This window comes from Scyliorhinus canicula, chromosome 1 (assembly GCF_902713615.1).
Source record: "Scyliorhinus canicula chromosome 1, sScyCan1.1, whole genome shotgun sequence".
NCBI lineage: Eukaryota > Metazoa > Chordata > Chondrichthyes > Carcharhiniformes > Scyliorhinidae > Scyliorhinus > Scyliorhinus canicula.
In genome coordinates this window covers 119,466,570-119,483,907 of record NC_052146.1, presented here as the reverse complement: position 1 = coordinate 119,483,907, position 17,338 = coordinate 119,466,570, and the positions used below count along the sequence as shown (strand labels likewise).

The window sequence follows — 17,338 nt, the reverse complement described above, 5'->3', positions numbered from 1 at the left end:
GTTGGTTCCAAATTGTATTCTCAGACAAAACTACTTCAGTTCAATCTCAAACAAAACATTTTTTAAAAAGTCGTATTAAGAGTGAGAAATGTCCTACTTATCTCCTGGTTCCTGCAACAGAATTAACCATTTGAGTACTAGCTTAATATAGCTGCAACAAAATAAACAACTGGAAAACCACCTCTTGAAATTTTAAGAATGCCACAAAATTTGGTTCTGTGCAATTTGAAAACAATTTGATTAAATTCACAGTGATCACCAAGTGCAGAAATCTGAATCTCTTTTAGATGCAATTTACACAGCGGAAAACATACAGCATGCAAAAGGTCATTCAGTTCAATGGTTAAGAATAAAATTACTCTCTCGTCCATCGATGAAAAGGACAGAGAAGTACAACGAGAGTCTCTGGCCTTGCTAAATTACACTCTTTTTCATCTGCTCACAAAAGATTGCGATTTAAATTGCAGTGAAGAATATTTCAATGCTGTCCATGCAGTCAATCAGCAGAACTGAAATGAGAAAAGTAGTAAAAGTTGCTTCAGGATTTTGATATTTACTGGACTCTTAAAGAACAATAGTGCTTTGCTTAACTGTTGAACAGCAGTGACATACCAAGGGTTTAACATCAATCTATCAAAGCAAAACCAAGAGATTTAAATCAACATCATCAGTCCACAGTAATTTGGCTCAGTAACGTGCTCCAGTCTTTGTTATTCCCAAGAATAGAATGCCGATTAGGAAAATATGACAACTGGTTTACTGACCCAAGCTGGGGCATAAATTAACTAAAAACTGGCATCAACCAGTGTACCATAATGGGGAAGGGGGGAAAAAATAGGGAGACAGATTTAGGTCAGTCCTGTGGAATGTCCACCATGGCGGTATTTGCCGACACACACTAAACATGCTCAGTTGATTGGGATAACAGCAAGTTGTCAGCACTCATGGAACTATAACCGAGCTTCAGGCAGTAGCCCTGAGTGACAAGGTGAGAAACATGGGCCAGGATTTAGCGACCTTGCCACGCGGTGTCTCTCCCCCTGCGGATGCAGTGAACGATTTAAATCTCCATTCAGTCCAGTGGGACTGTAATGTCCCACCAGCTGGGAGGAGCCATAAAATTCTGGCCATGTAAATAGAGAGGGTGGAGCCTCCAGCAGCATCGGAGGGGAGAAATTAGTACCCTGAATTTCCACCCATGATTGCTATACAGTGACCCCCACTGCCGAAAAATGCATTTTATGGACTTTGAGTAGAGATTAGACCTGTAAAAGCCTTCATATTTGAATAATGTGGCCAAGGAATATTTATTTGGTACGTGTCGCAAAGATGTGGAGTTGAAGTGAGGGAGCTGGAAAATGGTTCGGGCAGCACAGTGGCAAGCACTGCTGCCTCACGGAGCCGAGGTCCCAGGTTCGATCGCGGCTCTGAGTCACTGTCCATGTAGAGTTTGCACATTCTCCCCATGTCTGCATGGGTTTCGCCCCCACAACCCAAAGATGTGCAGGGTAGGTGGATTGGTCACGCTAAATTACCCCTTAATTGGAAAAAATGAATTGGGCACTCTAATTATTTTTTTAAATGATTGAATAATGTGCCAATACTCACTCCATTGGCTAATGTACCACCCATGAAGAATGGGACTGAACCTCACTGTGACTTCTTCTAATGTGGGGGAGGGGTGCGTGGGGAAAAGAGAGAAGGTATGATGGAATGATAAAACATACCTTCCACCGGTTTCCGCATTCATTACACAGAACAAAAGTGGTCATTGGTTCATCAGCACTACGGGTCTGAACCTATGGAGATAATGAAAAGAAAAGATTCAATGCACAACTACAATACAACTTTGATTTAATAATCAGGAGTCCAGGGAAAGCACAAATTGGATGTGGTGAGCTCCTTACTCTCAGATCTTGTGCTCCATTAAGGAAATTGAAACTTTGCTGTCATATTTAGCCTCATCCAGTTGTTGATGAAATATTAAGCATAAATGTCAATGATGGCTAGTGAAGTAATATCAACATTTGCAGTGATGTGGTATGGGGAAATTGGGGTTATATGCACCATATAGATCCAGGAAACAGTACATTAAAGCTTTTACGATTAATCATATCGCATCAATGTCCAATTACCTGATTATAGGTACAATTTTTCTTCCTGCATTTCCCACATTGGAAGAGAGAAGAATGAGTTCCACTTGTCTTTGCCATTTGATGTTCCCTGATTGCTTCCTTGGTTATCACATTGCGAAGTTCCTTCAACTCATCACTGGCCATCTCCTGCAAAGACATGGGTGAACGATGGGCTCAAGAGGATGGTCAACTTTACAAAAAGTTACAAATCCATGCATAACTCAACGTTAGCGGCAGAGAAATTGGTTCAGGTCTTCACCGCAACTGGGTTCCAGTGAACAAGAGCCCATTGAAATCAAAACCCGGGCCCTAACCATGGAGTCAAAGTCAACAAAGGTCGGGCTCAACTCCAGTCTTCGCAGAAAATTTGAGATTCATAGAAAACAGAGGAAGTCACCGTCTTATAAGAAAGCCATACCAGTGTAGCCTCTACTGTATGATCCTAAATTCAGTACATACAAGTAGAGTCATGTTAGATTGTATTAGCTATACAATAAATTAAGATTGAGTGACAAGATGCTAATGAGATTATTCCACGTCAGTTCCCCACCCCTCTTCTCAAAGATGGGCTCTCCCATTGTGAAACAGTTCCACGTGCAGTAGAGACACTTTATCCCTTGCCCAAGTGGCCGGTTGCTGGTCAATGAGCATCTGCAGTTAGTGCAAGTTGGTATTGCAACCAATTCTGTATACACTAGTATTTTTTTCCATCTCTTCACTATTGAAACCTGCAGGTGCTACCATATACCTTGAAGCCACCTCACCTCTGCGGTCATCCTCGCCAGATGCAGCAGGTCGATCGCACCAGCCAACACATTCTTTCTCAGGTTGGGGTTCTTTGGATCCTTCAGGTTACTTATTCTGCTTCGGACACGGTTTTTGTATTTCATGTCAGTTTTCTGAAATTCCTGGTAGATATGTGAAATGGTTCAGAAAAAAACATCATGGCAAAGGAAGCAGCCGACACAAGAGGAAACTTAATTAAGCTGTGAGAGAGTGGAATGCATTGGCTGAAAGGCTTGGTTGAAGTAAAATGAACAGCAACGTTCAAAGGGAAGTCTGATAACTAGAGGATTGGAGAGATTTACAGGGCTGTGGAGGAAGAACAAGGGAATGGAAATAATTGTCTCTCGAAAGAACCTGCCCCGGGAGCTAGGCGAGGCCGAATAGCTGCCATTCTGCGCTGCACAATCTCACCTCTGAATCACATGTTGGGATTCAACCCCTAACTCCACGGGATTTGAGCGTAAAATCTAGACTGACACTCCCAGTGCCTTAGAGGGAGCACTGAAGGCTATGGGATGATGTGCCATCATTAAAACAAGGGCCCATCTACCCTTGCAGGTGAGCATAAAGGATTCCATCACACTATTTTGAAGAAGAGCAGGAGAATTCTTCCTGGTACCCTGGCTAATATTGATCTCATCCAACACCTAAAAACAAATTATCGGGTCATTACCTCATTGCTGTTTATGGGGGATTGCTGTGTGCAAATTTGTCGTCGCATTTCCCTAATAACAGCAGACAAAACTTCAAAAATACTACATTAGCTGTAAAGGGCTTGGAAATGTTGTGAAAGGCACTATATACAATTTCTTATTTCCTTTCACTCACTTTTTGTTCTCGACCTCCTGACACCTTCACCCCTCAGTATCATCGCTGATAAATAGAAGTGGGGGTCGGTTAGCTCAGATGGCTGGATGGTTGGTTGGTTTGTGATGTGAAGCAATGCCAACAGCGTGGGTTCAATTCTTGTACCGGCTGAAGTCATCCATGAAAGCCCCGCCTTCTCAACCTTGCCCCTCACCTGAGGAGTGCTAACCCTCTGGTTAAATCACCACCAGTCGGCTCTCTCTCAGAAAGGGAGAGATATAGTCCTCGGGAATGTGGTGACTTTTATTCATTCATTTAATATAAAGGATATAATCCTCGATTTCTGCGCCCATCTTGTCGCAATTGGCACCATAGTCTTTGTAATCATCTATGGAAAGAAGAAGCAGCACATTATTCCAACATCTGGAGCTGAAATGCACAAGAGTAATTCCACAGTACAGTATTCCCAGCAAGGACAATCATTCACAGGGAGCATCTGTGGGGAACATGCGGGCTGCACGTCCTCCATTTCCCATTTTGTGCTTCCTGTTAGGTGTGGCAGGCATTGTGGAATCTCGCCTATTTATTGCTAAAGCTGAGCAATTATTAGAGATCGTGCTGGGTCAGGGAAACTGTAGAAATTTGCAGGATTCTGGAAAGGTTCCATCAGGCTGGAAAGTAGTAAATATAACCAACTGCTCTATTCATGGAGGGAGGGAGACAGAAAACAGGAAACTATAGGCCAGTCAGCTTGACATCTGCCGTGGGTGTTGTACTCCCTGAGACACGAAGAAGGTTTAACCAGATTTATTCTGAACTCAAAAGTAAAGCCTCACCCACGCACACAACACAAGTGTCCCAGCCCGTGACTAACAGAACACTCGGTCCAAGTCCGGAACAGCATTTAAAAGGGCTCCGCAATGAGTCCCTGCTGGGAAGGCCTCTGCCTGTTACCATGGGAACTTGTACTCCACGATCTCCACGGGGACATTGGGGAGTGATTACCCATGGTCCTCGTGAGGGTTATCACAATAGGGGAGATGTTAGAATTATTACGGAGGTTAAAGAAAGGCACTTCAAAAAACTCACGGTAATCAGGAAGAGTCAACCTGATCTGTGAAAGGGAAATTATATTTAACCAACTTATTGGAGTTCTTTGAAGGAGTAATATGCGCTGTGGATACAAAAGAGAGCCTGTAGACGTACTGTACTTCAATTCACAGAAGGGATTTGATCAGGTGCCACAGCAAAGGGTATTGCGGAAAATAAAAACTCATGGTGAAGGGGCTAACATACCGCCTGGATTGAAGATTACCAGAAAACAGCATGCATAAATGGGTCTTTTTCTGATTGACAGCATGTGACAAGTGGAGTCCTGCAGGGGTCTGTTCTGGGGCCTCAATGTTTTACAATTTACATCAAAGACTTAGACGAGGGGAGTGAAGGCATGGTAGCTAAATCTGCAGATGCCACAAAGATAGGTAAGAAAATATGTTGTGAAGAGGACATAAGGAGGTAGCAGATGGGTAGAGTTAGGTTGAGTGAGTGGGCAGAAACCTGGCAGATGGAGTATAATATGGAAAAACATGAAGTTGTTCATTTTGGTAGGAAGAATAAAAAACAGAGTGTTAGTCTCGGACTCGGACACTTGTGTTGTGTGCTGTGGGTGCGATTTTACTTTTGTGGGGGGCGTAAGATCCCGAGAGTCCCCAAATCAACACTGCAAAAGGAGAAAAGATAGGAGCGGCCTGGCCTTACCAAACCTGCAATATTACTACTGGGCAGCCACGCCAGAAAGAGTGATGGGATGGGTATGTGAACCCAAGGCAGAATGGGGGCGGATGGAGGAGGCCTCCTGCGAGGGAACGACCCTCCGGGCCCTCGCCACGGCAGCGCTCCCATCCCCTCCCCCCCCACGAAGTACACATCCTGCCCAGTGGTGGTAGCCACGCTAAGGACGAGGAATCAAATGAGGAAACATTTTGGTCTGACCGCGCTGTCTCCCATGGTCCCCATCTACGGAAACCACAAGTTCCCACCAGTCAAGACCCACCTTCATGAAATGGAGACAGAACAGAGGGATGCCGACAGTCAGGAACTTTTACATGGGAAACAGACTAGCGACATTGAGAGAACTGATGGAGGAGCTTGGACTACCGACAGGACAGGAACGTAGGCACCTTCAAGTAAAGCACTTCCTCTGCAAGGAGAATGTAAGGTACCCCAGGGCCCGTGAGACCACACTACTCGAGGACCTGATAAATACGGGCAGTAAGGAAGGGGGAAACTGCGGGACAATGTACGGGCAGCTACTGGAGAAGGAACGAATGCCGTTGGACGAGGCCAGGCGGAAATGGGGAGACGAACTGGGCACAGAAATGGGCGGGGGACTCTGGAGTGAGGCACTGAGCAAGGCAAACTCCACCTCCTCCTGCGCAAGGCTCAGCAGTTCAAAGTGATGCACGGAGCGCACCTAACCAGAACCTGAATGAATAGGTTCTTCCTGGAAGTGGAGAGTAAATGCAAACGGTGCCAGAGAAGCCCGGCCAACCACACCCACATATTCTGGGCCTGTCCCAAACTGGTAGGGTTCTGGGCAGCCTTTTCCGAGATTGGGGGATGAGGGCGGAGCTGTGCCTAAGAGTGGCAATCTTTGGGGGGGGGGGGGGGGGGGGGGGGGGGAAAGCACACCAAGACAGAAGATAACAAGATATATAGAAGAACCACATGGACTGTAAATATTAAACAAAGTGCAAATGTGTAAAAATTGAAGATACCAATAAAAATATTTCAAAAGAAACCTCCGGTGGGGGCTGGTAGAGGGGAAGTCGCACATTGACTGGCTCCTGCTTGAGGCCTGTTTTTAGGGGTTTTGATGTCCGGTCCTGGGGGCAATTTGAGAATGATTGGGTGTAAGAAGGTATAAAAAAGGCAAAGAATGTCAAAGAGTCAAATAAAAACAGCCATGAAGAAGGGAGGGAATGAGGGTTCACCGTCGAGTGAGAGGGCCAGCCCAGGAGCTGGCAAGATGGCGTACGCTGGGCTGCTGGGTGAGGCCACACTGCTTACAGCAAAGAAGATGACCGAGGTGATGTCCTTGGAGTTGGAGAAGCAGTTTGTGAAACATATGGAGGTGCTGAGAAAAGAAATGGTGGTGGCATTGAAGGCGGTGGTGGAGGAGGCAGTCGTCCCGGTGAGAGTAGCTGTGGCGAAGACATCCGCCGAGGTGAGAGAGTAGGGTGAGAAGATGAAGGGAGTGGAGCAGGCCATGTTGCAGCACAGCAATCAGCTCACCTCGGTGGGGGATGAGTTGCGGAGGGTGGCCGAGGCCAATAAGGGGTTGCGAGCAAAGTTGGGAGGACTTGGAGAATCGCTCGAGGTGCAAAATTTGAGGATTGTGGGCCTGCCCAAGTGGGTGGAGGGCCAGAGGCCAATGGAGTACTTTGCCAAGATGTTGGCGGAACTGATAGGGGAGGGAGAGGGACCTTCTCATATGAACTAGACCGGGTTCATCGGTCGCTGAGGTCTAAGCTGAAGTTGAACGAGCCGCCAAGGGCAGTGATCATCTGCTTCCACAGGAACCACACGAAAGAGAAGGTTCCTGAACTGGGCAAAGCAGAAGCGGGAGGTGCAGTGGGCTGGTGCTGGTGTTCGCATTAATCAGGAAGCGAGCGGCATTCGACCGAGTGAAGACGGCATTGTACTGTAGGGTATGGTTTTGAGTGATGTATCCAGCAAAGCTGAGGGTGATATACAACTCCAGAGACTCCTATTATGAGACGGTGGAGGCGTTTGTGAAGGCAGATCAGAAGGCTTGGGGCAGAAGTGAAGAATGGGACCGAAGAGGTGTGGTGGACTGTGGAAGGGGAGTTGGGAGAGTTTATATGTAGTTTTGACCTATGTTTTTACTTCATGCTGTTATAGAGGTTAAGTTTTTTATTGGTGTGCTCTGTAGTGATGTTTTTTCCTGAGATCTACATATTTGATTGTTTTACCTGGGACTGGGCAGGAGGTGAAGGAAGGCCTGGGCAGGAGGTGAAGGAAGGCCTGGGCATTAGTAAGCATGTAGGGTCCCAACTGGGATGATGTAAAGAAGGTGTGTGGGGCCATCCCTGATTGGATTCACATGAACTGATAGTGAGTGGAGACTGGAACTTGGTGCAGGAGCCAAGATTGGATAGGTCACGTCCACAGTCACTTGCCCAGTCGGGGGGCGGTGGGCGAAGACGTTGGCTGGACTAATGGTGGAAATGGGAGGAGTGGACCCTTGGAGGATTTTGCATCCGTGGGGGCGGGAGTATTCGTTTTTCTCTTCGGTTCATAAGGTCTATTCGCGGATAGATTTTTTTTGTGGTGGGGAAAGCGCTGTTGGCCGGGAACAAGGGGCGGAATATTCGTCAATTGCGATATCAGATCATGCGCAGCATTGGGTGGACATGGTGTTGGAAAAGGGAGCCGTGCAGAGCCCAGGGTAGAGATTGGATGTGCGGCTGTTGGGGGACCGAGGGTTTTATGATAAGATTAGGAAAGTAATTCAGGAATATCTAGAGTTTAATTGTACGGTGGAAGTTTCGCAGGCGGTGGTATGGGAAGCTTTAAAGCGGTGGTGAGGGGGGAGGTGGTATCGTTTAAGGCAAAGGTGGACAAGGAGGAGAGGGTGGAGCGGAAAAGAATAATAGACGAGATGTTGGAGGTAGACAGGAGGTATGCAGGGGATATGGATCCAGCACTGTTGGAAAAGAGGAAGGAGTTGCAGGTGAGCTTTCATCAGCTGTCCACAAAGAAGGCGGTGTACCAATTGAGGCGGGCAAGGCGAGCAGTCTACGAGTATGGAGAGAAGGCAGGGCGCATGCTGGCAACCAACTTCGGAGGGGGGCAGTGGCGAGCGAAATTGTTCAGGTGCGGGAGAGGGCAGAAAAATTGGTGGTGGCTCTAGAAGAGATTAATAGGGCGTTTAGGAGAGGTTGTATAGGTCAGAACCACCGGGGGAGGATTGGGGGATGCAGGAATTCCAGGACGGTTTGGAATATCCGAGGTTGTGGGAGGAGGAGTGGGTAACATTGGAGGGGACCATAGTGGAGCAGGAGATAAAGGACGCGATTGGGAGGATGCAGTCGGGAAGGTAGCAGGGCTGGATGGGTTTGGGTAGAATAGTGTAATAAATTTAGGGATAAGTTGGTGCCGCCGATGGTGGGGATGCTTGAGGAGGCGATAGCGAGAGGGGTGTTGCCACAGACTTTGGGGCAGGCATCAATCTCCTTGTTGCTCAAGAAGGATAAAGATCCGACAGAGTGTGGGTCGTATAGGCCCATTTCACTCTTGAATGTAGATGCAAAAGGTGTTGGCGAAGGTACTGGCAGGTAGGTTGGAGGAGTGCCTCCCGAAGGTGATAGGGGGAAGATCAGGCGGGGTTTGTGAAAGGGAGGCAGCTCTTTTTGAACATTAGGAGTGTATTGAATGCAGTTACGGCACCGGCGGAGGGGAGGGAGACAGAGGTGGTGGTGGAGCTGGAAGCTGAGAAGTTGTTTGACCAGGTAGAGTGGGAGTATTTGATGGCAGTTTTCGAGCGGTTTGCGTTTGGGCCGCAATTTGTGGAGTGGGTACGATTACTATACAGGGAGCCAAGGGCAATTGTCAGCACGAATAGTATGAGTTTGGGGTATTTTGCTCTGCACCGAGGGACCAGGCAGAGATGTCCTATGTCCTCCCCTATTGTTTGAGCCTCTGGCCATCACGTTGAGACATTCAGGGGAGTGCAGGTGGGGGGGGGGGGGGGGGGGGGGTGGAGCAAAGGGTATCTTTGTACGTGGACGACTTGCTATTGTATGTGTCGGAACCGAGTGTGTGGATGGGGGGTATACTGCTTCGAGTGTTTGGGTCTTTTTTGGGTACAAGCTAAATTTGGAAAAAAACGAATATTTTGCGGTGTCTCGGCCAGGGGTGGGAGCAGGGGTGAGATGGGGCTGCCATTCCGTAGGGCGGCGACCCACTTTAGATACCTGGGAGTGCAGGTGGCAGGGATTGGGGGGGGGGGGGGGCTCTGTAGGTATAATATTACTAGGTAATTACTTTTTCTTAAATAAATTTTAGAGTACCTAATTCATTTCTCCAATTAAGGGGCAATCTATTGAGGCCAATCCACCTACCCTGCACATCTTTGGGTTGTGGGGTCGAAGCGCACGCAAACACGGGGAGAATGTACAAACTCCATACGGACAGTGACCCAGAGCCGGGATCGAACCTGGGACCTCGGCGCCATGAGGCAGCAATGCTAACCACTGTGCCACCTTGCTGCCCGGGTACTAGGTAATTACTAGGTGGGGAGGGTGAAAGCGGAGAATAAAAATAGTTTAAAAATGTTTGTTTTTGTTTTAAATCACATAGCAATTCTCCCTTCTCCCAATGACGGGTCGGTCTACCCGCTGGCCAGTGCCGTGAACGCCTTTTGCATTCATTTGCATCTCGTGAATGCTCATTAAAACAGCTATTTGCCGGTATCCCATCAGGCCTTTCAATCTTGCATCACACCTGTGGGAAATTACGTCAGTCTGAAACCACAAGGCACTCCTCAGTTTACAAGAGACTTCAGGGGGAGTGCAACAACTTTCTGCTACAGTACTGCGCTGCTCCTGATGTACTGTACACCACTCTGCCAGGACACACTGGTTCCTGCCCTCCATCTCCATGCTGAGCTGATCTTCATGGACAGCACTTTGCTGCTGGCTCCATGGACTCGCCTGTGTCATCGTCTTGGATCAGTACTGGTGCCTGGGTTGGGGGATACAGAGGTCTCCACCCCTTGGTGCCAGATACCAGTGTCTCTCTGGACTGCGCTACGCTGCAGGTCTCGTACAACCAGTGGAGTGGAAGGAGAGACCAGTGGGGTGGCTGGACGAAGGCAATGGGGTAATGTGGAAAGGATTTTGCAAGGAGGAGGTGGGGGGTGGAGGCGAAGTTGAGGGCTCACAATGGCAGGCAGAAGGTCAAGGGGATGAGTATGAGAAACAATGGAAGACCGAGGGGAGAAGTTGGACCTCGACAAGGCTGCATGAAAAGTTCACAAACAAGGGGGTCAAAGGAATACCACCTTGTTTATCGTGAGCAGTTTAAGGTTTCCCTAACTCAAATGTTAGTCTTACTAGTCGATTTCTGACTAAACCTCCAAAGGAGGGAAAGCCATTTTTCCTGCAAAGAAACAGAACAGATCTCACTGGAGGAAGATGACTTCCAGGCCTTCAACAGGTTTCAGTTACCTGCTAATGGAAGGTTTTTTGAGTAGGTCGTTCAAAACTCAACCTCCTACTTTTTCAACGTAGACCCTCCTCATCTAAGACATCCTAAATGAGCATCTAAGGAGTTTAAACTTACTCACTGTAGGAATATGCAGTTTATTGTTCTAGTGGGTGTTTATTATAAGATATTTCAGAACGTATGAACAAAGTTAAGAGTCTTCAAACTAAAAATCTAAGTTATTTGTTATCTGCTAACAGATTATCTTCTTTAAGAGAAGGATATATTTAAACGTGGAAATCCAAAAGTATCTTGAATCTCTACCTAATACATTTTGAAAAAGAGTAATAGGCACATACTCCCAAATTCTCAAGAGACTTGTCTGATGAAACAGGTGGCTGGAACAGAACGTTGCCTAGACTTCTCGCCGGAGAGGAGTGAGTGATAGCTCTGTAAATCTGCCTGTTCTTATACATTTTCTTTTCTATCTCTGTTAATAGCTCGGTTTTTATATCTCCAGAATGAGCCCTTCCTTTACAATTTTGTAGTTTCACTTGATCTTATTGGCAATCTGTCTTCGAAAGCTGATTAATGTTTCTTTTAACATCAATTTAAGTGTCAAGCATTTTAACATATAGTCAGTCAGTAGGTCATCCTAAGAGTGACTTCATTTTGTTATCGCTCAGATGTTGAACAGAAAGTTTGAAGGGTGTCTCTATCGCTTCTATCTCCTATGTGCCAAGGCATTATATGGTTGGACAGAGAGTTACTTAATTGATTTTATTCGTTATCTTATATGTAGCCTCTTTCGTTACAGCTGTGGCCACAGTTGCACTTAAGTCATTAAAAGGTATTTATGTTCTGTCAAACCAAGGATCCTTTACTTCAGCTCTTTGTTCAAGGCAATTTAATTAGCCTAAGGGTGGAATAAGTGTCTTTTTCCATGTGTCTATTGGATTCTAAAAGATATGTCTGCTGTAATGATTTTATTCTACTTGGGTTCTGTGGTCAGTGTGATATTCATCACATTACTGGAAGGGATGCACAAAGACTCTAGATGGGATGGTTAGACATCCAAGTAGGGAATGGGCACCTCATAGCTGATGGGCTTGGGGGAGGGGGGGGGGGGGGGGGGGGAGGAAAGAGTGGTTGAATCGACGAACAGACTTCTTCGCGAAGCTGCAAGCCTTTTCCCTCGGGGTTACTGACATGCTGATGAGGACAGATGGGCTGGACAGAGTGATAGGCATGTACTGGATTGTTTACATATGGCGCAGGGATCTTTGAGCCCATCAGCTGACAGAATTAGCCCCCAGTCTACCATGTGACTCAGAGGGGAACAGATCTGTGCATAATTAATGAGATTCCAAGTGCAGAATCTGGCATGGGATTGTGTCATTCAGTCCAGTGGGGAAAACATAGAAAATAGGAGTCGTCGGCCATTCAGCCCTGCGAGCCTGCTCCATCACTCATTATCATCATGGCTGATAATCCAACTCAATAGTATGTCCCACGTTCCCCCCACATAGTGATCTATTTCACCGCAAGAGTTACATATGAATCTTTCTTGAAAGTATAATGGGCGTGATTTACCCGAATGGGAACAAAGTCCGTAGTATATGATTAGCCGGGTGTTTCCCGGCGCACCACTATGTAACGCCCATCCGTGTAGATCGGGGACTTGGCAGGAAGTGTGTGGCTGAGGCCACACTTAGCCCCGTTCCCCGCACTGAAGGGAGCCCCATTCCCCGCACTGAAGGGCTCCACTCACCCACCAGAACTCCTCAGTGCAGGGAGAGATTAGGACGGCATTTTTAAATGCCGTTCTGATTTCTCGAGCCCCCGACAAGCCCCAACTCACTATAAGGGGGTCCTCGCACACACCCTGCACCACCCCACACCCTCGCAGGGCACCCCCAGCCCGATGCCCAGAATTCAAAAAAATGCCAGGTTGGCACCTTGGCAGTGCCACTTCAAGCTGGCAGTGCCACCTGGGCACCTTGACAGTGCCAGGCTAGCACTCAGGTGGCACTACCAGGGTACCACCCTGTCCAGAGGGCATGCACCTGGGGGCCTCAAATCCCCTGGGAGACCCCCACAAGTGCCATTGCATCTGGTCCCCATTTGTAGAGACCAGCACTAAAGGACACTCGCCCAAGGTCTCCAAGGCAAGGGGGTTAGGACCCACGCCCTGGTTAGATTTCGGAAATGCACATTCGAGTTAGACTAGCTGTCTCACTCTAATATGCAGATTTGTCAGAAAGTGATCCCGCCCATAATGGGCAGGATTCATATTGCGATGTCTCGCAAGATCGCGTTAGATCTCATGAGGTGTGGCGAGCAGGGTTGATCCCGGAAGTGGGATCTCCCGGCATCTACCGGCTGTGCTGCACTGCCTTCTGTGGTAGTGAATTCCACAGCCTCACCGCTGTCTGCGTGAAGAAATATCTCCTCATCCCAGTCCTAAATAGTCCACCCTATATCCTCAGACTGTGGCTCCTCATTCTGGACTCCCTCACCACCTACATCTACCCTGTATGGTCCTGTTACAAATTTCTCTATTTCTATGAAAGTCCCCCTCATTCTGAAATCCAGCGAAAACTGATCCGATAGAGGCGGCAGAAGAAGATTCTGGGAGAAGTCAACTCAGTCACCTCGACTGTACTACGGGTAGCCAAAGAACTAGAATCAAGGAGGGGAGGGGAAGGGTCAACAGCCAGCTGTTGTGGTGCATATAGGCACCATCTATATAGTTAAAAAACGGGATGAGGTCCTACAAGCTGAATTTAGGGAGTTAGGAGTTAAACTAAAAAGTAGGACCTTAAAGGGAGTAATCTCAGGATTGCTATCAGTGCCATATGCTAGTCAGAGTGGAAATGGCAGGATAGCCAAGATGAATATGTGGCTTGAGGGATGATGCAAGAGGGAGGTATTCAAATTCCTGAGACCAGTACAAACATGATGGTCTGCACTTGGGCAGGACCAGAACCAATGTCCTCGGGGGAAGTGTTTGCTGGTGCTGTTGGAGAGGATTTAAATGAATATGGCAGGGGAATGGGAACCGATGCAGGAAGTCAAAGCGAAGTAAGGTGAGGACAGAAACAAAAGGCAGCAAAGGGAACAGTGGAAGGCGGCGAAATCAAAGACAAAAATCAAAAAGGGCCATCATATTCTAAAAGGCCAATAAATGTTAAAAAAAAACAAGCCTAAAGACTCTGGGCGCGATTCTCCGCAAATCCGGCGTGCCATGAAGGCTGGCGTGAAACTGGCCGTGTTTCACGCCAGCCTCGGAGCTCCGTCCCGGGACTCGATTCTCCCCCCCGGGCGGGGCTAGTATCGGGGCCCGGGGAATCACGGCGACGCAGAGTTAGCGAACGTCGCTAACTCCGCCCGCCAAGAGTCACGGCGGCTGACGCGCACGATGACGTCAGCCGCACATGCGCGGGTTGGACGGCTCCAACCCGCGCATGCGCGGATGACGTCATCACGCAGACGCGTCAAACCCGCGCATGCGCGGGCCGTCTTGCCCCTCAGCCGCCCCGCGGACTGATCCTGCGGGGCGGCAGAAGAACAAATAGTGCGTGGGTATCGGACCCGCTGCCCGCGATCGGTGCCCACCGATCGCAGGCCCATTCCACCCTTGGCACGGCCGTGGTGCGTCCGTGCCAATTGGTGCCATGGTTGTCCGGGACGGGCACTTTGCGGCCGTTTTCACGAACGCTGAAAGCAGGTGTGATCGCGGCCGTGAAAACGGCCGTAAACTCCGCGGTATTCGGCCCATCGGCCTGCAGTGAATTGCTGTTCGCCGTAAAAAACGGCAAGCAGTGATTCGTGTCGGGGGGCGGCCGGAGGGGGGGGGGGGGGGGGAGAGAATAGCGGGAGGCCGTGAAAATTGTCGGGAAGGCTATTCTCCGACCCGTTGTGGGCAGCGGAGAATCGCGCCCTCTGTCTCAATGCGAGGAGAATTTGTAATGAGGTTGATAAATTAACTGCGCTGACAATCATTAATGGCTATGATATAATTGGGATCACGGAGATCTGGCTCCAGGTGACAAAGGATAGGAACTCAATATGGGTTAATCAAACTGGTTGCAATGCGTTGGAGGAGGATTTCCTGGAATGTATAAGGGAGGGTTTCGTCGACCAATAAATCGAGGGACTGACTGGAGAGCAGGCCATCCTAGACTGGGTAGTGTGCAATGAGAGAGGATTATTTAGCAACATTGTGGTAAGAGATCCTTTAGGGAAGAGTGACCATAATATGGTAGAATTCTTCATCAAGACGGCGAGTGACACAGTTAAGTCTGAGACTAGGGTTCTGAACTTAAATAAAGCTAACTTTGATGGTAAGAGACATGCATTGGCCAGGATAAACTGGCAAAGGATACTTATGGGGTTAATGGTGGATAGGCAATGGCAGACATTTGAATAACACATGGATGAACATCAGCAATTGTACATCTCTGTCTTGCGCAAGAGTAAGACAGGGAATGAGGCTCAACCATGGCTAACAAGGGAAATCGGGGATACTGTTGAAGCCAAAGAGGAGGCATATAAATTGGCCAGATAAAAAGCAAGCCTGAGGACTGGGAGAAATTTAAAATTCAGCAGAGGAGGAAGGGGAAAAGAAATACAGAAAAATACAGAAGTAAGTTTGCAGGAAACATAAAAACTGACTGCAAAAGCTTCTATAGATAGAAGAGAAACAGACTGGTGACGACAAATGTAGGTCCCTTACAGTTAGAATCAGCTGAATTCATAATGGGAACAAAGAGATAGCAGACCAGTTGAACAATTACTTTGGTTCTGTCTTCACCCAGGAGAACACAAATGACCTTTCAGAAATACTAGGGGACAGAGAGTCAAGCATGAAGGAAGAACTGAAGGAAATCCTTATTAGTCAGGAAATTGGGCAGATTTATGGGATTAAAACCCGCTAAGTCCCCAGGTTTGGGAATGGTGTTCTGCCATATCCAGCAACACAGTGAACAAGTATGGGAACGGTGTTCTGCCACAGCCAGCATCACAGTGAAGCGGTGGTTTAATGGCTGGGATCAGAAAGTATGCTGTGTAGGGAATTGGGAATATGTTCTACTAGGACGATACTAAAGACGCAAGGGCAGCATGGTAGCACAAGTGGCTAGCACTGTGGCTTCACAGCACCAGGGATCCAGGTTCGATTCCCCGCTGGGTCACTGTCTGTGCAGAGTCTGCACGTTTTCCCCGTGTCGGCGTGGGTTTCCTCCGGGTGCTCCAGTCTCCTCCCACAGTCCAAAGGTGTGCAGGTTAGGTGGATTGGACATGATAAATTGCCCTTAGTGACCAAAAAGGTTACGGGGATAGGGTGGTAGTGCGAGCTTAAGTGGGTCGGTGCAAACTCGATGGGCCGAATGGCCTCCTTCTGCACTGTATGTTCTATGTTGGCCTGGTGCTCTGCGTCCAGGAGTACATAAGGAAGTGGCCCTAGAAATAGTGGTCGCATTGGTGATCATTTTCCAGCATTCTATAGATTCTGGTAGGGTTCCAATGAATTGAAGTGTAGCTAATAATATAACCTCACATTTTAAAAAAGGAGGGAGAGAGAAAACGGGGAATTATAGATCAAGTGGGTTAGCCTGACATTGGTGGTGGGGAAAATGCTGGAGTCAATTATTAAGCCTGAAATAACTGAGCATTTGGAAAGCAGGGATAGGATCGGTCCAAGTCAGCATGGATTCACGAACTGACAAATCTTCTGGAATTTTTTTTAAGATGTGACCAGTAGAATGGACGAGGGTAGACCAGTGGGTGTTGTGTTTCTGGACTTTCAAAAGGCTTTTGACAAGGTCCCACAAGAGATTAGTAAGCAAAATTAAAGCTCATGGTATTGGGGGTAATGTATTCATAGAATCATAGAATTTACAGTGCAGAAGGAGGCCATTCGGCCCATCGCGCCTGCACCTGCCCTTGGAAAGTGCACCCTATTTAAGCCGACACCTCCATCCTATCCCCGTAACCCCACCTAACCTTTTGGAAACTAAGGGGCAATTTAGCATAGCAATTCAACTAACCTGTACATCTTTGGACTGTGGGAGAAAACCGGAGCACCCGGAGAAAACCCACGCAGACACGGGGAGAAAATGCAAACTCCACACAGACAGTCACCCCAGGCCGGAATTGAACCTGGGAGCCTGGAGCTGTGAGGCAGCAGTGCTAACTACTGTGCCACTGTATTGACGTGAATAGAGGCCTGATTGGCAGACAGAAAGCAGAGAGTGGGAATAAACGGGTCCTTTTCAGAGTGGCAGGCAGTGGGGTACCGCACGGTTCAGTGCTGCGACTCCAGCTGTTCACAATGTACATTAATGATTTGGATGAAGGAAGTGCATGCAAATCTCCTA

At 47.9% G+C, this 17,338-nt stretch overlaps 1 protein-coding gene across 2 annotated transcripts in view; it reads right to left on the bottom strand.

The window, feature by feature from the left end:
- Positions 1 to 17,338, bottom strand: part of tcea3 (transcription elongation factor A (SII), 3) — a 120,182-nt gene continuing 102,844 nt past the window's right edge. For both annotated transcript variants that reach the window (XM_038798786.1, XM_038798780.1), the window contains exons 9-13: positions 4,060 to 4,116; positions 2,900 to 3,054; positions 2,136 to 2,282; positions 1,728 to 1,799; positions 1 to 509 (exon numbers count right to left, since the gene is read on the bottom strand). In XM_038798786.1, the coding sequence (XP_038654714.1) occupies positions 501 to 509; positions 1,728 to 1,799; positions 2,136 to 2,282; positions 2,900 to 3,054; positions 4,060 to 4,116 (440 nt within the window). In that variant the 3' untranslated portion in view covers positions 1 to 500. The remainder of the gene's footprint in view (positions 510 to 1,727; positions 1,800 to 2,135; positions 2,283 to 2,899; positions 3,055 to 4,059; positions 4,117 to 17,338) is intronic.